The following is a 23,050-nucleotide window of genomic DNA, read 5'->3' as shown; positions in this document are numbered from 1 at the left end:
AAAACCGAAACCAAAACCGTTTCCTTTGAAATAAAACCCTTTAAGCAAAACCGGAACGAGAGAGATAATATTTTAAAAAACCGAAACCAAAACCAAAACCGAAACCTTTATTTTTTCAAAAAACATAAAACCGAAACCAAAACCGGGAGTGATATCTATCCGGTTTTCAAGCCCTGATATATAGCTATTCCAATATAATATTACTCTGAATATGGAAATTATTGTCCATTTGTTGAGCTTTTACCTATTTGGAGAGGTTCTGGGGGCCATGGGTGAAGTCAATTTGAGAAACTAAGGCTATATTTGTGTTCAGCGATATTGAAAACATACTATTTCATGTGTCACACGAATGAAACCATTTTTTTTTACTTTTACCCCCTTTGGGGGGGGGGTGCTGGGAGCCGTGAATTGGGTCCAATCGAAAATCTGACATCATATTCGTGTTCAGCGTCACCAAAAACATACCATTCGATATATCACATGCCCCAGATTTTTTTCTTAAAGTTTTGCCCAAATTTGGGGGGGGGGTGCCCCCTCCATTGAAAGATTCCATCTCGAAAATTAAATATTTCAAAAAAGCATCAAAAGGTATATTTTTGGAAATTTTTTCAGAATTTTAAATTGTAGCTCCCACTTACAGCGCCATTTTGAAATTGAAACTTTCAATTTGAAAGTTCAACTTTCAACTTTTGAAAATTTCAAAATACTTAAAAAGTTCAAAATTTAATTCTGTTTCGAACTGTGAAATCATTTTTGATCAAAGTATCATAGCTTTGGAGGTATACGCTGTTGAAGTTGAGTACCTCGAGACACTGTGAAAATAAAAAAGCCCCAACCAAAATGTATAGATGCTGAAGTTTATTTTTAGGATTTCCAGAGCGTTCTAGAATTTCTGGATAAAGTTAAAAGATCACCAGGGAGTTGAATTGAACAAGTTCAAATTTCAAATTGGCTCATATTTGCTCAAAGAAAAATTATATTGCAGAAAAATTTTTGAAAATCTCCCTTAAAACTGCCTTTTCAATTTCCAAAAATCCAAAAATGAAGTTTAGCATATCAAATTTTGGTTTCGGGAATTTCAAGACATAAGTACTTATTCTTTCGATCTAGCTTGGTTTCGTTCAAATCGAAGAGTTCGTGTTCAAAAAGCTCCTCCTGAGGCATTTTCTTATTATTGAAGTCTAGCAGTTTCTCTCAAACGAAGAAGTTGACTGAATACGCGGAAAGATGAGTGTTATTCCCACTGCATCCTACATCTGCACATATGAGTAGGGTATTTCGTAACCATTCATGTTCATCAGGGTCACCATCGCCAATTTTCAGATGCGAATACAAATTGAGAAATTTATTTTTCGACTTATCATAACAATATTACAGCGACGAATTATAAATAATAACAAAAATTTGGTAACTATAAACATCGATGATTAAAAAAATGCAAATGAAAGTTGCAGCCGGATTCTTTCGCTTTTCGCTATACAAGTTGTCGAGTGCCTGCTGTACTACTGTAGTTCGTAATGATTGACAAATTTATTCATCTGTTGTTAATTTCAACCAAATCTTGAGTAGAATAAGTGATTTTTATCTTTCGTGCCTGCCTTTGTGGAACCTGGATTGCCGTTGACAAAAAGTGCAAAGTTTTCTGCGCGGTTCACTATTCATTTCAAGATCATTCGTAAAAAAAAAAAAAAAATTATAAATTGTCACAACTTTGAAATGGATTTTAAGTAAGATATTTTGTGGAAACATTAGATCAAGGCTATGATGCTTTCGGTATTCGAGGAGGAAATGATTGGATCTGATCAGGTCTGCACGCATTTATTTAGAGGTTGCTCAGATTTGATCTGATCAAAACTTCGAATTTACCATGATCTGATTGGATGTTTCCAGGTTTGATTAGGTTAAATTGAATCCAGGAAATGTGCAAATTTGATCATGTCATTCTGATCAGATCTAGTCAGGTCCAATCATTTTCCCCTTGAACGCTATCAGCAGAATTTTTAAATTTTTAAAATATGGTTTTATTGCAGTAAATTAGCTATATACTGTACCTTGGCCGTAGCTTGGATATTTTCTGTAACACTTATAACAATATCGTATCACGATGGTGTTATGAGTCGACGACCGCCGCCGCCGGCAAGAGTTATGAGATCTGATGTTACGCAAGCCAAGCTTTTTGGAAAATATCCTCATGCTGCTGTAGTCACCAATGCTGAACCATGTTCAACAATTGCCAAGTAAGCAAATTGATCCAATAGCCCTGTATCAAACGAGTACCTACCTACCTAGACGAGGGTTTTTTCTACAAAAGTGACTTTATATTGCAGAAATATTTTACAAAAAGGTGGAAAAGCAGTAGATGCGTTAATATCATCTATACTATGTGAGGGGGTTACGATGCCACACACGTTGGGCATCGGTGGAGGCTTCGTTATGACGATATATGAAAAGTCAAAGAACAAGGCCAGCGTTATCATTGCTAGAGAAACAGCTCCAGCTAAATCTACCGTCGATATGTATCATGGAGATCCGCATCTTTCCGTTAAAGGTGAGAGTTATAATATTCTTTAGAGCAGGGAAGGGGGGGGGGTAAAAAGTATTAGCATACGTCATCCAAAATGCTATTTTTTCAAATTAACGTTAGGTTATGGGTTTAAAAGGTACAACCGGTTATGACAGGTGAATCCGTCTTAGCTCGGATTTCAAAAATATTCGTAGAAGATCTTTGGAAGATGAAAAACGAATTTTAGATAAGAAAAATTTTCGCCCAACCCGTCTCCTCTTCTCTACCCATAAGTGAAAAAATCGCGTTTTTACCCAAAAAATTTGTACTCATCATTACCATGTTGATTAAACGTTATGAAATTTTGCTGGTGTATTGAAGAATTGTGAACCTATCCACAGAATACCTACATTTTAGTTTTTTTTGCACTGTGGATATTCCAGAAAAAATTTCAAAAGAAATTTTTAAAGCATTATGCAAATAGAAATCCTCTTCAAAAATTTCGTTTTTTTTCATCCTCCATTTCAAAAAATTTGAAACATTTTTTTTAAAAAACGTTTTTTCGACTTTTAAATTCATTTTTGAAAATGTTGATCTTTCAAAGATACCACCGTGATATGTTCAACATTTAAGCCAACTGCCAAGGGCTGGTTCACCTATCTCAGGGCTCGTACTAATATTGTTTCAAAAAAAAAAAAAAAAATGTAAAGGGTTAAGTAAATAGGACGAGAATGGTAGTGGTGTTTTGATGATAATTATTCAGAGGGGTGGTTAAGGTCAGAATATATTCACAAAGAATAGACGTATCGTTCTTTATGGTTTTCCTGGATAGCGTATGGGATTCTCACCGATTCAACTCTACATTACTGTAGTCTCACCTATTATAACACTATCAAGTATACCCATACAACAATGACCATGCTAATTTCGATGTGAATGTCGACCCATCCACATCCGTCACTTTTGGATGCCACATGTCGATGTGAATTTCTACCCTGTGTCGAGCTAATTGTCGATGTAATCAAATACTATCATCTAACAATACTGGCAACTCCATTTAAAATACATTGGGCGTTTTTGTCGCAACAAGGGCGCTATCTGAGTGGCTTGGCAAGTAACAGTAAGTAATAGGCATTCATGTCAGGGGCTGTGATTGGTCGATTTAAATCTCGCGGCTATCAGTACCACACAACAAACTAAGAAAATGAACTGATAAAACATCATAACACCGCAAAATTCAATTCAACCAATCAGAATGCTTCTGATAGGATTTAGTTACTTGCCTGGCCGCTAGGAGGATTAAACATCATTTTTCAACAGAGTTGCCAGTATTGTCAGTTGATAGTATTTGATGTAATTGTCGACTGATGTTCATCTGCATTCGTGTTGACAATTAGCTCAACACAGGGTCGAAATTCACATCGACATGGGGCATCCAAAAGTGACGGATGTGGATGGATCGACATTTACATCGAAATTTATGTCGACCTCCTGCTTTGTAAAATTATAAAATTTGAGTTTAAAAATTTGAAATTTTTTTTCCAAAAATTATTTCCTCTGATGTGGCTATTGCTCGTGCTGAAAACAGCATCGACACAAAGTCCACTTCCAAAGAAGTACAGACGAAAAGTCTGTACAATCAAACAGTTGAACAGAAATTCCTTAAATCAAGGATGGTGCAATACTTTATCTAAGAGTAGGTACTAAACTAATCCATTTTTCATGTCGACATGTCGATGTTAATGTTGATGTGAAATTTGACATCAACAAATACATCCACAATATCAACATCATTATCATCTACAACTCGAAACTGTGGAAAGTGAATATTTTCATCAATGCCTTAAAAAATTTGTTTTCCTCATTGAACACGATCATATTTTTGAATGTTTACTAAACTTTTAAACACTAAAACAGAAATTTTAATTCTGAAAAATTGGTCGACATAGTTGTAGATGTAAATTTCGAGCATCGAATTTTACATCTACATGTCGAGATGGCATGTTGAGGTATCAGAAATAATGAGAAAATTTTGAAACTTTTCATTTACCTGGCTTTTGTATGGACAGAAGATTCCCACTAAATAATTAATTGATCACTTTTCCATCATTATGTTGGAAAAAAACGTAGTCGATGTAAATGTTGACGTCGACAATTGTTGTGCAGGTAGGTTCAACAATACATATTCACAACTGATATAGGTACTATTTAGAGTACCTATTCAATTGTAGGCGACCTTTGCAATGAAATAAGAACTCGGAACTACTATAAGCATCTACACCCTTATATTATTTGTGGTAAATTTACAAATATACACCTTATAACAACACACAGATTAGCTAGATGTAATTATAACTAACTGTATCCTAAAATAATAGAGATACACATACAGTAGACTTCCGCTTATCCGGACAGCCGTATTATCCCGACGAAAATAAATTCTCCTTATTATCCGGACTTTTCGATTATCCGGACAAAATCCGTATTATCCGGACAAATATACATGAATTACATACAAATACATACTCAAACATTTCTGTTATCTTTATTTTTGGTTTGTTTTTCTCTATTTTGTAAAGAAATAAAATTCATCTTTTGCGCATTTCATTAAAAATTGCAAAAATTCACCATTATCATAAAAAAACAAGTCATTTTTGGCCAAAAATTCAACCAAAAACATGTTAATCCGTATTATCCGGATTTTTGCTTATCCGGACATCCAAATTCCCCAGTTAGTCCGGATAAGCGGAAGTCTACTGTACCACAACAATGATAAGGAATCCATGTTTGCAGTAGACCTTTTGAAATAGTAACATACTTACCTAAGTATATCACAACAATTTAGGGGCTTGATGTAAAACACATGTATCGCAACAATTTAATAGAAAGAATCACATATCACAACAATGACTCGCACAAAGGGCTGAAGTATTGATCAGGTACCCAAGATTACCATCTTTAACCACCTATAGTGCAATAGTGTGAGGACATGCATGAGCATAACAGACCAAAGTTGCATATGTATTTCTTCGCCACAGTTACTCATGCAGTGACAAGAGAAAGTTCCAGTTAGGTGCATTAAGCCTCAAACTGTTCCAGTCACTTTGGGGTTTGGCTTAAATGGGAGTTAACACATAGACCAAGGAGGAGAATAATATGTACAGTCACGATCATAATATCATGTACTGGCATGGATGCTACCTCACAAAAAGTATACCTACCTATCTTTGGCCACCAAAAATACACAAAAAAGTTACCTACCAAAAAGTCGTCGTCGTTGTAGTCGCCTCCTTTACAGGAGATATCGTATATGTCCATCTATATTAGCCGGTATCTAGCGTATCTGATCTTTTCTTTCACAACTTTTGGCAAGAAGCAAGACTTCGATAATTTTAGCGAAACAAAGGAGTTTTTGGAAATTGTTAGGAAAAAAGTGAGACTTCTGGACAATTTTTTGCAAAATTGTGACTTGTTTGGATTTTTTGCACAAAAAGCTCCAATCTTGTAATTTTTTAAAAAACAAGTAACAGCTATTTTGGACAATTTTGAAATTTTTGGCAAAAAAGAGGAGATTTTACAGAAAATTAGCTAAAAAACTAGAATACTTGTCAGTTTTTGGCAAAACCAAACTTTTTACAATTTTGGTAAAAAGCAAGACTTTTTTGGAAATTTTACAATTGGGAAAAAATAATACTTTATCGCAATTTTTGTTGAAAAAATGAGGTTTCTTCCATTTTTGTGAAAAAATTCAGACGTTTTGGAATTTGATTGCGAAAAATAGCGATGATTTTCAGCTGATAATGAGACAATTCAAGATCTTCAAAATTGAAGGAGCAGCACAGATTTGAAATGAAAGTAGAGAAAAATTGTGTTTTTCATTTTATCAACTTATTTTTCAAATTATGTAATTTAGCTCTTTCAAAAAATATTTTTATTACTTATCTACAGAAAAAGTTTTATGCGCATTTGAGCTGTTTTGAAAACTGAAGGATATACCTGTAGGTCAAAACGAAATTTACTCCAAGTACTTACTTTCGACATAGTTAAAAATATTGACCTGTTCGATTGAAAATTAAATTTTTTATAACAATGCAGTTTAATTTGATCAATTACCTATCTCAAATTTAACCCCATAAAGGTAATTTGAAAAAATAATGACTTTTAATGAGATGTGCTGATACTTTGTGATTTCCCCATCATAATCACTTACCCAAGACTTACTTATACCTACCCATCTATCTACTCAATATTTTCGTATACATGTCAAATAATTATTTTTGTTCTATTTCGTTTTTGATTAGGAGGACTAGCGATAGGTATCCCTGGAGAAATAAAAGGTTACTGGACGGCGTATAATAAATTCGGTGGCGGAGTTCCTTGGGAAGATATCTTCAGGCCAACTATTTCACTTTGCCAAAATGGCATCCCAATTAGTAAAATTCTAGCTCGAATGTTGGTTAAATACGAAGACGAGATTCAATCTGATCAAGAATTCCGGTAGGTACCTACCACATTAATCCAAAATCTATTTCAAATTAATCAATCTTAGGTACCTGCACGAACCTTTGTGAAACCTGAATTCCTACACTTTTCAGTACATTATTCGTTAATCGAACTAATGGCGAGCTTCTCGAAGCTGGAGACACTTATAAAAACCTAAAATTAGCCAGAACACTTCGTATAATTGCTGAAAATGGTGGAGATGCATTTTACAAAGGGGACATAGCCGAAGCATTGGTGAAAGATATTCAAGAAGCTGGAGGAATAATCACGGAAGAAGATCTAGAAAGATACGAGTTCGTAGTTCCAGTTCTCTTTTCAAATTCATCGGGTTAATTCTGAATAAATCTGATCATTTATTTATTCTACTCAGAGCTCGAGTTCAAAATTCATTCCAAACTGCTCTCTACAATGATTACACTTTGCACACGGTTCCAGCTCCATCTTCAGGGCCTATTTTAAGCTACCTATTGAGAATCGTCGAAGGTCTGATACCAGCTCCTACAGAGCTACTGAACACTCAGCGTATCACTGAAGCCATGAAACACGCTTATGGTGCTCGAAGTCGATTAGGGGATCCCCACTTTGTAAATATTTCCCAGGTGAATGCCTTTCTAGGAACAACTAGGCCTACTGTCAATTTTATAGCTTACCTAATACCTATACCTACCTATGCTCATTGCTCATGTTGATGTTTGTACTTTCCAGACAATGAATTTCATAACTTCTGATCTATTCATTGAACACATCAGGAATAAAATTGAAGATACTAAAACGTGGGATGATCCGGCTCATTACGGTGGAGATTTCACCGAACCGAAGGATACGGGCACTGCCAACTTGGCAGTTTTAGCAGAAAATGGCGACGCTGCAGTTGCAACTAGTACCATTAACATGGAGTAAGCAACACTTTGAAAAACAATGTCACTTTAATGGACTCTTATTTAAACTACCTATCGCCCTTTTTCAACAGATTTGGTAGTTTTGTATTATCCAAGAGGACAGGAGTGTTGCTAAATAACCAAATGGATGATTTCTCATCGCCAAAAATCGTAAATAATTATGGAGTAACTCCGTCCAAAACGAATTTCATTGCTCCTGGTAAAATTCCCCTTTCTTCCATGTGTCCTACGATCATTTTGAACCAATCTGGCGATGTTAGGTTACTTATAGGAGGCGGAGGGGGTACAAAAATCACCTCTTCAGTGGCCATAGTACGTAGTTTAGCGATTAAATTCAATTTTTACGATCACTCGTATTCATTTGTGCTCCTTTATGTATTTTTTAGACAATCATGCGTGATTTATTAATGAAGGAGAACATCCAGCAGTCCATGAATCGTGCTCTATTCCATCATCAACTTATGCCAATGGAGTGGCAATACTATCCGAGAATTCCAAAGGTAACTTTTCCCTTTATATGTCATCCTCCTATTTTGATGTAAATTTTATTCCATCTAATCGTTATTTTTTGCAGGATATTGTCGAAGGTATGGAAAAAATAGGCCATAAAGTTAAACTAATGCCCCACAATTCATTCGTCGCCATCACTGGAATAGAGCGAAGAGATGGCTTCATTTATCCATGCAGTGATTCCCGAAGACCCGGTGAAGTGGAAGGATATTAACCTGTGTAAATCTGATCAGTCATTTTCGAAAGCACTCGAATTATTTAAAAATTTGTCCTACCCGATGAAATCGTTTCGCTTTTCAACGCTCAATTAGAAACAGAAAAAAAATTCGTCACTAAAGATTGTAGAAAATTTTATTACACTTAGTAAACTTCTACGATACATAAAATGGCAATAATATAGCTTGGTTAAGCGGCAATTCGTCGTAAATACGACTAAATACACGTAAAATTGCGATCTTATCGTTAGGTAGTAGAAACTTAGTATAATATCCATCACAGTCTTAACGCTGGCGGAGCAAATATTAGACGATAAAAAAGTGGTAAATATAACACGCACCTTGACTGCAGTTTAAAAAGCTAACATAATACTTATCAAATAATCTCCTCTCGAAGGAGAACGGTAGGTAAATGAGCAAAGAAAACAATTCAAAACGACTCCTTATAAATTTATAGGTATACGAGCGTAGAAAAAAAATTAAAAATTATAACTTATGAATTAGGTATGATACACAATCTCTAACGACGTAAATTATATCTTACGACGTATTTACAAAAAACGGCTACATTGTGACTGATGTAAGGTGAGGACGCTGGCAAATTACTTGTTCGGAATCACATGTGAATAATGAAATTCATTTGTAAATGGTGAGAATTAAATAAGCAGCGGTGATAGACCGGCTGTGATCATCAACACGCAAAAGGCGAGTGTTCTCAGTACAATTTTCTTCTGACGAGAAAGCTCCTCTTCCCTGTAACATAAAAGTGACCTTCGGTATTAGATAGATGCAAGTGTACATATTCATGGAAAAAAATTATAATCGAGTATTTAAAGATGGATATGAAAAAATTGAATAGATAAGTTTTCGTGTCTCTCTGTCGCTATAAGTATACGATAAGAGAACTATCAAGTGCAATAAATCATCCAATATAGCGCATCTTATCGCCGTATTTATTCATATGAGCTTTATCGAGTTGGAAAATTACTTAGGTAGGTACTCTTCAATTCATTCATGTAATTTTTAATCTCCTCGAGTGTTGAATTAATAGTTCAACTTGAAGTCTCTATTCATTCAATACCTACCAACCTAATCTGATCTCGCATTATTTAATTTCAGCACTTGGTTTTGAATGCGATTGCATTTTAATCGACGAATAATTGCGGTCTCTATTAGATAATTATTTCAAGGTTTTGAGAAGTGCAAAATATAACTTCAAGGAACTTCAACACTTTTATTTCATAAACTTGAAGATAAAGTAGAAATGAAATGAGTACTCCTGCCAGCTGTGAGACTGATAAAATTCAGTAGTTGCATATTCATTTCCAAAAGATATTCGATTGGGCAGTATCAAAAATTTCCAACTAGAAGATTTTTTAAAAGCAAAAATGTAATATTTCTAAAACATATTTAAAAAAAAAAAAAAAATAGTAGGTAGGTAATTTATTTTTAACGTCAACTTTTCAAAATTCACTCTGACTATTTTCAATAGATCGAATTCATTCAAATTGTGAAGGGGAGATGGAGGCTCCATGCAAGGTAGGTCACCAAAATAACTTGGAAGAAAAACAGGAGATTTTTTTTTTAAGAAAGGATTTATTTAGTAGAATTTTGATGTAAAAATGAAAAATTTTTTAGATAAATTGGATTTTTTTGATTTTTCAACATTTTTAAACTTAATCGAGTACTCCTAGAAAACCTTTTTTTGGACTGGATAAAATAAAGAATTATGTAATTAGGTATTTTCCCATAAAATCCATCAACTGTACTTTGGAGGGAAACTTGAAAATAATAGGCTGTGATCTAAATCTTTGTGAAAGGCTTCGATGGGCTGAAATTACGTATGATGAATTTGGGAAGTCAATATTTTAGTACTATCATAAAAATATCTTTTCTTTCGAAGATCCTTATTTAAACTTGGTGGTCAATTTTTCAGAATTTTATTGCTCACCATTTAAAATAGATTCATTTTGGCTAAAAAATAAGATTTTTTCATCCTGAACTTGAAAATTTGTGTATCGGAGAATAAAAAAATTTCAGGGTGTGTAATTCTCCTCTCCTCGTTTACGTAGGTACCTATTTCTAGATTTTGACACTACCAAGCGTGATTGGAGAAACATTTGAAGGCTCAAAAAAAGACCAAGAGTGAACTTGACCCTCCCCAACCTCTTCATCGCCTTTTAGTTTGTGGATTTATCGACAAGATTATCCGATGATAACGTCTCCCTCAAGTTTGGATATTTTGCGAAAAATTGATGAAAAAATTGGTATAGAAAACTAAGAAAAGTCCAGGAAAATCATTTCTTCAAAAAGTAGATTTCAGGAAGGGAAAAATCAAAAATCTTATGTACAAAAAAAATAATTCTCAAATTTTTTTTTCTTTTTTAAGTTTTGTTTTTTTTTTAAATGAAAATTGTAAATAAATTTGAGGGATAAGGGGAATGAGAAGTCACAATGTTGCCAACCTCCAAGATTCATCTTGGCATCGAAAAATTTTTTATGCCTCTTTAATAATATCCTAAAATCTTAAAAAATCCAAAAAAAAAAAATGGAAAACATTGCAAGAAAGATCAAAAAATTAAAAGAAAGTATGAAAAAACACACAAAAAAACGAAAAAACGTTGTAAAAATCCAAAAAAATCTTGAAAAATTGCAAAACAACAAAAAAAATTCAAAGAAATTAAGTACGAGAAACTCAAGAAATTAAACAAAATTCATTAAAAAAACACGAAAAAACAAAAAACGTTGTAAAAACCCTCAAAAAATTGGAAAATTGCAAAAAAAACACAAAAATTTTAAAAAGTATGTCCTACAATTTTTTCAAAAATGTATCAAATGACTAATTTTTTTGCTGTTATTTTCTAATCGCATGTTCATAATTTTCATTCAGTTTTTCATCTTTTAACTAAGGTACTTACCAAAAAAAGGTCAATTTAGTTGGTTGCTTTCAAGTTCTAATTGAATATGTACGTATTTTCTCAAGAGTTACCCTTCCTTCCTGTCTTAAGTATTACTTTTTCAGTTTTTCACATTAAAAAAAAAGTAAATACTTAAGGTAATTGCAAAGAAGTTGATCAAAAAAACTAGGTAGGTGCCTGTAAAGAGCTTCAAATTTTCGAAAGTATTTCAACAAACTCTTCAACTCACCCAAGAATTTTCGAAGGGGTAAGGGGAGGGGAGGGGAGGGGAGGGGTGGTAATGCTGATAATAAAAATAGGTAATCATGAATCTATATACAACATGGAGGTTGTAAAAATGGTCAAGCAGATGTTTTTCATTGATTTTTTCAACCTTGATCTTGACCATAAAATTTGAGGATTTGAACTTAATTATATGAGTTTCAATTAAATCTACAAATTAATTCCATCTACGTTGTCAGTTTGAGAGAAAAAGAAGAAAGTGCGATGATTAAAAAATTGTGACTTTTTATAGAATTAAAATACAAGGAACATGACGTCATGATAATTCTATTGAAAAATGACCAAGTAGGTAATGCATTCTAGAAATATGCACACTTCGCCAAACTTCCTCAATTAGATGGAACTTTTGAGCAATAATTCTCGATCAAATTAAACACACTCGTAAGTTCAAACATGGGCCATAAATTTTATTCCAAAAATATTTTGCATGTGTATTGTGTAGCAATAGAGGGCATCAAATGATAACAAATGACGCATACCAGAGGTCGCCACAATTTCTTTTTTTGTTCGCTTTTTAAAAATAGAGCCATAAAATTACATTTCAACACACAACGCTGATAGGTAATGAAAAAAATGCAATGTCCTCAAGTTAAAATTTTGAAAAATTCTCATATTTTATTTAAATCCGAAAAAATCCCGACTCCCCTTACATTACCACCACCATCGTCAATATTAAAGAGAACATGATGGAAATGTGTAAAAATCGCACCTTACCCCCTCCCCTTTGTTTTTCTTACCCTCAAAAACGAGGAATTCAACCAAGAATTAAATTTGTTACGCACCTTTTCTTTTTTTGAATGGAGTACATGACGATTTCTTCGCAAAAATCTGGGCTTTTCAATTGATTCGTAATTATTTAACTTATTGTGTAGTTTTGTTTTAATGATATTTTTGATTCCCGACATTTTTGAACGAAAATAGATAATAATAAAACAGAAAAAAGAAATAAATACGAGTAAATTTAACGGCTGAACTTCACTGAACAAGAACTGAAGGTGAATGAAATGCAGAATTGTTACATGAGCTTTGCTTATATCAGTTATGTACAGGGTGTTCCAGAATAACCTTTCACATTTGTTTTTCTTATTACTCTGAGAGAAAAATGTTTACAAAAATTCTTTTACAACCAAAATGAAGTAGAAACATGCCGTTTTTAGACCGTATATTTGAGTTTCCATTAAAAATCAAGTTTTAAAAATTTTTTCATCGAGATATTTTCCATCATTTTTGACACATTCAACCGAACATTTTTTCAAATTATTGAACACTTCTCTTCCTATCAGTCTCGACTCACGATTAAGATTACCTAGAAGATGTTTCAGAGTCCTAGATTCATCCTGATACACTTTTGACTTGAGGTAACTCCATAAAAAAAAATCATAGGCTGAAAAATCAGGGGATCGAGGTGGCCTTTAAATTTCTGTGTTCAACGAAATTATTCAATGTCCAAAGTGCTCACGCGCTAAACATATTGTGTTGGTCTCTGAATGATAGGTAGCTCCAACATGTTGGAACCAAGTAAGTAACTCTATTTTATCTGCCTTTCAGTTCAGGAACAAGAAACTTGTTCAACATTTTGCCTTACCCCTCACCATCACTGTTTCATTAAACACACATGGTCCCACTACACCAACTTTAGCCACGCCCAACCAAACAGTCAACTTGACGGCGTGTAGAGGTTTCTCGAGTATTATCAAAAGATTCTCTGTACACTTGAAGCGCACATTCTGTATATTCACTTCACTGTTTAGATAAAAATGAGCTTCGTTACCGATGAGTAAAGAGTGAAGGGGTCCAGGAGTCTTTATTTTTAAAAAAAGACCTTCACAGTAAACGTACACTGTACAGCCATCTACTTCTCCAGGACAAAAAATAACTATTGAAACATAATTCGGCATGCTTTGGCTACCTAGAACCGCCTTTACCATTCCCCTAGCTCCACTTGAACACAGATCAGTGGTTACCAAAATGTGAAAGGTTATTCTGGAACACCCTGTATATCTTCGTCTCATCATTGGAATTTGGTACCGTGAGAGAAAAACAATTAGTGCGTTTGAAAAAGTCAATTTAACACGTGTAAGTATACAAAGATATGAATAAAAAATTGTACGTGTTTAATTAATTTTTTTAAAAAAAGCATCAGTATCTACAAAAAAGGTAAATTCGTCCCCTCTGTTTCTATATTTTATCTCAGTTCGAAATTGTGAAGATTATTTACAAACTCGAACAAAATGTGAGTAATGTATTGGGTACTGAACCACTGATTCATCTTGGAAAAATGAATAGGTAAGTAGGTGCCTAATATTTACAGCGTAATCAAATGCTCGTAGATTTTCAAAAAAAAAAAAAAAAAAAAAAAAAAACGAATACCTAATGCAGACAGGTATTTACAGAATAAATTTTCATGAAATTTTAATCATAGAACATTGCAAAACAGAGATTAAATAAAACTATGACCATCTCTTTGCTGTCTAATGCCATTGCCTCTTGCCTACCTACAATCAAGGTAGGTGTAGGTAATCGAAGAACCAAATTCTAACACCAAAAAATTCAAGCAAACATCACCACTTAATTAATTATGGTACTAATCACACAAACGACCAAAACGCACACAAAACCAACGATCACGATTGAAAAAAAAATCAAATTTCCGAAAGGAACGAAATTACTTTTACGCACTTTTCCTCCTCCGTGTAGGGCACATAGTAATACTTCTTCGAAGTTCCGGTTTTGTAAATAGCTCCATAATCGTTCGGTTCGTTATTTAATCTCGTATAATTAATAGCTGATTTTTCATTAAACATTTTCACTAAAGTAAAAAAAATTCAAAAATATTCCAAAAAATACTGGACACAAAACGATACCTCGCGACAGAAATGAAAATGTAGGATGATGAATTCGTATAACAGCCTCGAATTTTGTTATCATGCACGTAGAATGACTTTATCACGGTACCTAGATGATTTATAGTTTTTAGAAGACTTTATCAGCGATAAATTACGATCGTGCGAGTATAACGAATCTGTTGAAATAAGCATATGCTACTGTAGCTGTTTGCTAGAGCTATGATCTTAGGTAGGTAGGTAAGTATGTGTAATCAAATTGCAAGTCACGGTGTAATACCTCGAGATTGTGGTGAAATAGGGTAAAGATACCTACACCGACGTATGAGGTTTTCCCCTAAACAACAGTATTCCTAATCAGAACTAAGTAATTAAAGGTTATCGTTGGTTTTGTTGTTCATTCAATAATAAAGTCAAGCTACAGAGAGTGTGTACTTTGTACCTTTAGACCTACCTACTATGCAGTGCATTGTGCACTTAAACTGAGCTGTAGGTATAGGTATAATTTAATGGAATGGATGAAAATGCATTTCGATCCGAAGTAGATACTCGATACTTACCATTAATGGTGCAAAAACAGCGAGAAAAGTAGAAATAACAGCCATACAAAGCATAAAAATTCGACTATGATCATCGACTGTCGGTACAGTTTTTGTTTCCTTAACTGCTTCTTTCGGCGTTCCCTGTAATCAGAAACAAAATGTATACATAGTAATTAGTATTTAATTGCTTGTCAGATTATTTACTTAGTCTTTATCGTAAAAGTAAAAATTACGTGATGTAACGCAATTTGGCAACAATTTATTTTGAAATTTTCCACGTGGTGGATGTAAAACGTTGCATGAATTTTATCACCATGAAATGCCACGTGGTGGTGAAAGAGAACCAGAGCCATGAGGTATTGTAAATCTTTAGATTAAAAACACACCTTAGAAAATTTCCCTATTCAGTTAGTGAAAATTGTTTAACAACAAGAAATATTGTGAAATTTCAGAGTATAGGTGAGTAGGTTTATTAAATTTAAAAATACGATTTTTATATAAATGGCACGCTTTTCGTAATTAGGGTTGGGTAAAATCATGAGAAATATTATTCGAATCACGGATCACGAATCACTGCTCAGAAAAACTGATTGGACTAATTTTTACGAATTGATTATTCGTGTTTTGTTATACTGCGAATCACGAATCGTTGATTCTGAAAAGTGATTAGAATCACTTATCGTTTTCAAATCATTCTTGATTCTGATGCATACTACGTTTTCTACTCTCTAAATTTGAAACAGTCAATTTCACTGCTTAGCAGTCACGACATTTTGCCTTTTTAAAGCAGTAGTTTTTTTCACTGTTTTGCAGTAAAAAAAAAAATTACTGAATTGGTCAGTAAAAAATAATTTTGACTGACCAATTCAGTAATTTTTCACTGTTTTGCAGTAAAAAAAACTACTGCTTTAAAAAGGCAAAATGTCGTGACTGCTAAGCAGTGAAATTTGACTGCTTTAAATTTAGAGAGTAAGTAGGTACCCAATTTTGCCCTCCACCCCTTCCTCTTCCAAAAAAATCCATTCACTCGATTCTTTTAGATTCGAAATAAAATACATCTAGAGAATTTTCAATGATGCTAAAAATTGATTTTGCTCCACCTTCGTGTTTGGGAATTATAATATTAATTTCTTTCTTCCTATTCAATATTTTTGACGAACTGCATCATCCGTATTGAAAAAAAAAATAGAGTTTCAAAAAAATGTTAAAGTGAAAATAAGCAAACAGAAGTAAGTATAAGAAACGTCTGAGAAAAGGTGATAGTTGATAATCAAGTGCAAGAGGTCATTCAAGTCGTAAAAAAACTATAAAAGCTGTGAAAATCACTCAAAGTTGCCAAAAATTTGATAAAAATGTTGAAAAAAGACCAAATTTAGATAAATTTGGGTAACATTTTGCATAAACCGCTTAAATGATGGAAAATTACAAACCAAAAATGAATCAGATATTCCCCAATCGGATGATAATTTGTCAAAAATACAGGAAAATGTTGATTTGATCTCTCGTGCTACTGAAAATCAGTTACCATAACTCATAAGTCAATCGATTAAAAATCAGCATAACTGAACAATGTTTTGTAAAAATTAGCTAAAAATGAGTTAAAATTTAATAAAAATAATTTGACGAAAAAATGTTGAAACGTCCCAAAAATTGTGTAAAGTATCGCAAAAATACTTACTAAAATATTTTTAAAAAATAAAATGGGCAAAATTCACAAAAAATTAATCAAATACGTATTATGGAATAAAAGTTGTGAAAAAAATCACATAAGGAGGTACCTATAATTTTGTCAAACTGACTTTCTCAACTACCTACGGAAAATTACCATAAATTGACAAAACATCGATAGGTACAATTTAACAAACTTCGCAAAAATAGTGATATAAATTACTAAAATTCGTTGTGATATCTTGAAGTTTGAATAAAATATCGCAAAAAAAAAAAACATAAATAAAAAAACAAATTGTAAGTAAAAAATTACAAAAAAATAATATGAAGAGCGGGGGAAGGGAGAGGTCATATGAGTCAAACGATTCTCGCTCACTCATATTTTTTTAAAATATTTGTTCATAGTTACAAAATTTTTACCATTATTGAATTTCCTTCAATTATCTATAATGATATGGAAAAATAAGTGCACTAGAGAGAAAAGAGAGCCTGAGGAGTAGATATTAGGCAAACAGTTGAATATAAGAATGAAATCCAAAATTTAAGGTGTTTGAATAAATTTGAATTTTCCCCTCTCCCCATTTGAAGAAATTTCGAAAAAATGATTCTCGGATTTGAGAAAGGGGAAAACCTTAATATTTTGATGCCCATAGCACGACAATTTTGAAAAATTAAATTTCATTCCTTCTTTCTTCACGTACCTACCTTTGCAAAATTTTGTAAAAATAATCTCAGAACCGAACTCGCAAGGTGAGAAAATAAAAATCCCTTTCTCTCCTCCAGAATTCTTAACAAATTTCAGAATCTACACGAGAAAACAGAACTGTTTGCATAATACATGAAGTAAGATAATTCAACTTTTCAAGGTCAGACTTTTTTTTTTTTTTTTTAAATACAAAAAATATACTAAAAAGTAAAAAATATAGAAAAAAATGTATTTTGGTATCGAATTTTTTCAAAAAAAAAAGTGCCTCAAAATCTCGAAATATTCCATTGGGTGGCTAAAACTTTAGGAATCGAGTTTCTATGTTTAATTTCATCTACCGGCATGTTTTGATTGCCATTTTCGACACGAGTAGACGTTTTTTCAAAAAAAAAAAAAAAAAACATTATATCAAAATATGTGAACGAGCATGCAGCTTCAATTATAAAAATCTTTCATCCTAGTTCATTCTCACTGCACCATCGTGTTTTGAAGGCCAACTTTTATGCAAGGGAGAAAAAGTTGTAAGACAAAAACTTCTAATGTTTCAACTTTCTGACACACCGAACTCAACCGAAGGTCAATTTTTTATAATCTTTGTCAACTCATTTCAGTTTTTAAATAGAAAGTGCAAAATAATTTTATTGAAAAAAAAAAAAAAATAGATAAAAATAATCAATAAAGTGAAGCTCATACGAAACCACCAAACAATAATCTTAATCTTGATGAAAAAAAATGTGTTCATTTTTGCGCTGACAAATTTCATGACGAAGAATATTAATTTTTCGCTTTGATTTACCTACAGTTTTGTGTAGGCAACTTGGCCATCATTCATGTTCAATGAACTGCATATTCATGTGTTTCAGGGATTCCACCTATTCCGTAATACTCAAGTAAGACAGGTTTAGGAAAAGAGAGGAAGAGAGGACTTGAATTGAACGGTTTTTAGCCTAGTGTGAAGACGAAAACCCGAAAAGATTACACACACAAAAATTAGACATTATTTTCTTACAGGTAGGTGCCTATTTTTTTTTTTTTTTTTTTTTAAATTTATTATCCAATTTTGAAAAGTTTCTTGAATAAAGTCTGATTTGAAACCCAATATTAAAAGTGCAAGGTTCGAAGGTTTGAGTTCAGGGGGGTGGGAGGGTGAGGAATACGATTTTTACCAGCCAATTTTAATATTCTAACTCATTTTTATGCCTAACCTCAATTCTAGTTCAATTGCAGTTCAATTAGAACAAAAGTTGTGAAAAAAAACAAAAAAAAAAAAAATGAAAATCTGTCACTTTTTGTTTGTTAAGGAACTTGATTTTAATTAATTATAGGTGGATACGTATCATTTTATTATTAATCAAATCACAATAAAAAATCAACGAGATTAGATCTTGAAAAAATAGCTCTACATACATATATCGCCAAGTATTAAATATAAAGGTAGCTAGGTACTAATCAAGGTTACATCATTGCTAAAATCTATGCAGAATGATAGCTTTTTGACTTCGTTTATTCAAGTTGAATGTCTATAATTAAAAATACAAATATTCAGGAGAATCAGGAAATAAGATAACTTTCAATTTGGCCATGATCTTTTATAGGTAGGTATACCATTTTAAAGTAAGGAGAAATTTGATAAAGAATGAGAGAAGAGGTACCTATCTTTAAAAACAAACCTTGATGTCAGTATATAAAAAAAAAAAAGAAAGAAAAGAAAATCATATCTTCATCGTGAGAAAATTAAATAAATAGGCATCCTACTTGAGTAAATAATTTAATTAGGTAGGTGTAGTCACTTCCAGAGCAAATCGAAATTTCAACATTTGATTTCGAGAGGCCTAAAAACGATGTCTTAAACTTTTGAAAAATTTATATTTTGAGAGAACTGAAAACTACGTAGATATGTTTTTTATGCAAGAAATTCATTTTTTGGCTTTTAAAATTTTAGAAATTGATAGATTTTCTTTTAGCATGTTGATTTTGAAAAATAAAAGAAAACAGACTAAAGTCAGGGCAAAGCTCTAGAAAATTTGTATAGGTATCAAGAGACATAAAATGATAATTTTTATGCCAGGAATTCATTTTTCACTTCAAGATTTTTGAAAGTTGAATAATATTTTTTTTTTGAGAAATTTTGATTTTGAAGAAGAAAAGAAGACAGGCCCAAACGAAGCGAGGGCAAAAGCTTTTTAGAATTTGTGTTTTGAGAAGTAAAAAATCGGGATTTTCTTTCATCAAAGGCTCTTCTTGCCAGACCTTTCAAAAAGCGCGGGCTCTGGAGCAAACTGCCCCCTTCTCTCCTACCGCCATCGACGGTCCTTTGCTTAACTGCATGAGCACCGACCAAAGTTATTGTCGTTAAAGTTCATTTTTATCCCTTCCAGAGTGGTTTGAAACTTCTGGAGAAAATTTAAAAATGGCTGGAGGCTCCAGAATGACTCAAAACTAGTAGTTGTTGATGCTTGGGAGTTGAAATTGAATATTATCATTCATATTGGTTCACTTTTCTCAAAAAAATTATGCCTATATTTTTCACACGACAAAATTCAAAAATCGTCCTCAAAACAATTTTTTTGAAGTTTTTAAATTTTCAAAAATTCGTCAAATATCCAAAAATGAACTTTGGCTCTTGAAATTTTGGTTACATTTATTTTTTTTAAAAGTCGTTTCCATGGAAATTAATAAAAATTATCAATACTTAGTAAGCTGTGCCTTTAGCTACAAAGCCATAAACAATAAAAATAGTGTTTGTACTTTGACACATTAATCATCTGTTGACAAAATAAAACTCAATTAGGTATAAAAAGGAAAATTTTCCACGAAAAAACTCATCAAAATTTTACTATGCAATTAAAATTTTATACGAAATAATATTTTTCAGAACTTTCAACGTTGAGATAGCTAATTAAAAATCCAGAATAGAATAAAAAAAATAAAATGTATTTAAATGTAATAGGTATCGACTCATTAATAACAACCGTTGCAACCAATTAATGGTATTTTTTTACACACCATTGCCCACATGAGCCCAGGTGATTAATGGTTATTCTCACGTGAAATTTCCACAAATTTTTCAAACTTTTTTTTTATCGGTAACAGTTACCAAAACGAATATTATATTTAACCTACTATTTGCATCGTAAATTTCAGATTAAAATAAACAATTTTTACCCAATTTGGTTGTTTTTTTTTGAGAAAATTGTTAGATAAATAGGTAACGAAGCAATTTTAATCTCGAGTTTTGGAATCATTGAAAAAACAATACTCGCGTGGTCTATTTTTTTCAAATGCATATCTACACCTTGTACGTCAATATTGAGAAATTACGATAGGTACCTAACCTTTAATGTTATCATTATGATTGGGTAATTTCTACGAATACAGCGTAATATATTAATTAAAATTCGAGCCAAGGTTTGAACGCGAAGTTTCTATGCGAATAGGTAGGTAAGTATGTACCTACCTATTATAACAATGATTTAGTAAGTAAAGAAAATCTCTTTATTTTACGAAGGAATTGGGAAAGCAATGTGATTATCTGTCTGGGTAATTTTTGCGTATTGTTCAAGCTGAAGTTATTTTTATCGATGAACTTTGGTACTGAAGGCCTATTTGCTTTGATAAAATGAGGCGATAAAACTGAATTTAGTTTCGAAACAATGTCATTGATCTAAAATTCAAAGTATGTAGGTTGAATTTTTATTTCTTATAGGTACCTACCTACAGGAAAAAATATGAGTACCTGGGATCTACATAAAACTTTTTGAAATTCTGAATTGGAGGGCATCTTCTGAGAGGAGACCAACAAGGACGTCGAATCGATGATAGAGTGATAAATTTTCGTTTCTTTTGCGTCATAATAAGAACCTAATCAATCGACATCGTACGATTCTGATTAATTTCATCCATAATTAGAACCCTATCTTAAAAATCAATTATTCTGAGAAATTACTCATGTCTAAAATTCCCCAACTGATTCATCGATCCTCTCCCCCCCCCCCACGTCATCAGTTGACTACGAATCTCCGCCATTGCAAAATTCACACAACTCTTCAAAAATAAATAAACATCTAAGTATCTATCGTAAAACTTTATTCAAAAATTACACTCAAATTGAGGGTAACCCTTGGCATTATCTACACAATCGTCGATCACTCGATTGTCGCTTCGATTCAATTCGATTTTTCGCAGATCGACGTAAACTCCTAACAAGCTCAATGCTCATCAATAAAACCTGCTCAAAAAGAGACACAACGAAAAAAAAAATACTTAAATAAAAATCAGTCTGAAAACGACCATAGACATATTTTTAAAAAAACATAAAAACCAGAACGAGAGTATCTCTAACCTGATGTATTGCAGATCCCAGGCAACTCCTTTTTCAGCCAGATCGTAGTTCAAATCCGGTAGCTGGTATTGCTTGATTATGGTTCCGTACTGCGTGAATGGCTCATCGGCAGTGATTTGTAAATGAACACAATTACAATGTTTTCCCATTAATTAATAAAATTGAGAATAGATTTTAAAAACTACTCGAGCCACGAGAATTCGATAAACGATGTTTACAATACGATGATCAGTTCGATTATGGAGCAGCTCGAATGCTCGAAGCTCGACGAAAAGCAGAAAGCCACGCTTACGAGAAGGCAGATTCTCACGTAAAAGGAGCAAAGTTCGCGTCGTGATAATTATTGTTTACTCAGTCGGATTTTTTTTATCTCCCTATTCGGTGTTTTTTTCTAAAGCAATACCTAGGTACGTAAAATTAATCTACGCAATTTGCCTACCAAATATGAAAACTATGTTACGTCGAGGGATACCTTTGACTCGCCTTTTCCCATTAAATTTCAGATAAAAAAGATATTTCAGCTTTGTTTTTAAATTAATAATGTGTAGCTCTAACTAAGTAGATAGTGTTGTAGGTAGTTTATTTTTTTTCGAAAGAGCGAAAAAAAAATTTATCTGGTCTCGAAGGATTGCGAAAAATATACGAGATATGGAGCCTGGAGGGGGAGAACATTTACCCGATGATCCCAGACCAGATATTTTAAAATTAGGTTGTCATGACAACTCATTGATAATTGATAATTGATGCCATTTGGCGGGAAAATGCCTATATTTCGGAGATGATAGATGGGTGGTGGGTGGTGGATTTTTCAATGAAATATTCGTAGGCTCGGGTTGAAATTATGAGATGAATTCAATTATTAGAATAATTGATGAATTGGAAAAGTGTCAGTAACTTGGAATTATGTACTGCAGGCCTTACAAAAATTTGTTTTTTCAATCGGATACCGAGTACAAATTTATATCAAAATTATGTACAAATGAATCAAGATAAGATCGTATTACCTAAGGAAAAACAAATCAAGATAGGTACATATTTAAGATGGGTACTCGCAGAATAGGATAGCCCCTACTAATATGTAGTTGATGAAAAAATTATTTTTAACTAAAAAAATGAGAT

The 23,050-nt window shown here is 32.8% G+C and overlaps 1 protein-coding gene and 1 long non-coding RNA gene across 2 annotated transcripts; one reads left to right on the top strand and one right to left on the bottom strand.

Annotated features, from left to right (window-relative positions):
* The first annotated feature begins 1,453 nt into the window (after positions 1–1,453).
* LOC135837531 (scoloptoxin SSD14-like) lies at positions 1,454–9,384 on the top strand. The gene is made up of 10 exons (XM_065352835.1): positions 1,454–1,727; positions 2,031–2,237; positions 2,328–2,548; positions 6,805–7,000; positions 7,099–7,299; positions 7,377–7,605; positions 7,712–7,902; positions 7,977–8,217; positions 8,292–8,405; positions 8,480–9,384. The coding sequence occupies exons 1-10, from the start codon at positions 1,717–1,719 to the stop codon at positions 8,627–8,629; spliced, it is 1,761 nt and encodes a 586-aa protein (XP_065208907.1). The 5' UTR covers positions 1,454–1,716; the 3' UTR covers positions 8,630–9,384.
* LOC135837532 (uncharacterized) lies at positions 8,749–22,196 on the bottom strand. Its single transcript, XR_010557210.1, has 3 exons — positions 21,932–22,196; positions 15,234–15,356; positions 8,749–9,383 (listed from the first exon to the last, which is right to left on the bottom strand). It is a non-coding gene; the product is annotated as an uncharacterized LOC135837532 (long non-coding RNA).
* Between the last annotated feature and the right edge of the window lie 854 nt (positions 22,197–23,050).

Source organism: Planococcus citri, chromosome 2 (genome assembly GCF_950023065.1).
Source record: "Planococcus citri chromosome 2, ihPlaCitr1.1, whole genome shotgun sequence".
In the NCBI taxonomy this organism is placed as follows: Eukaryota; Metazoa; Arthropoda; class Insecta; order Hemiptera; family Pseudococcidae; genus Planococcus; species Planococcus citri.
Note: the sequence above shows the minus strand (reverse complement) of the source record. Positions and strands in the feature narration are given on the sequence as shown.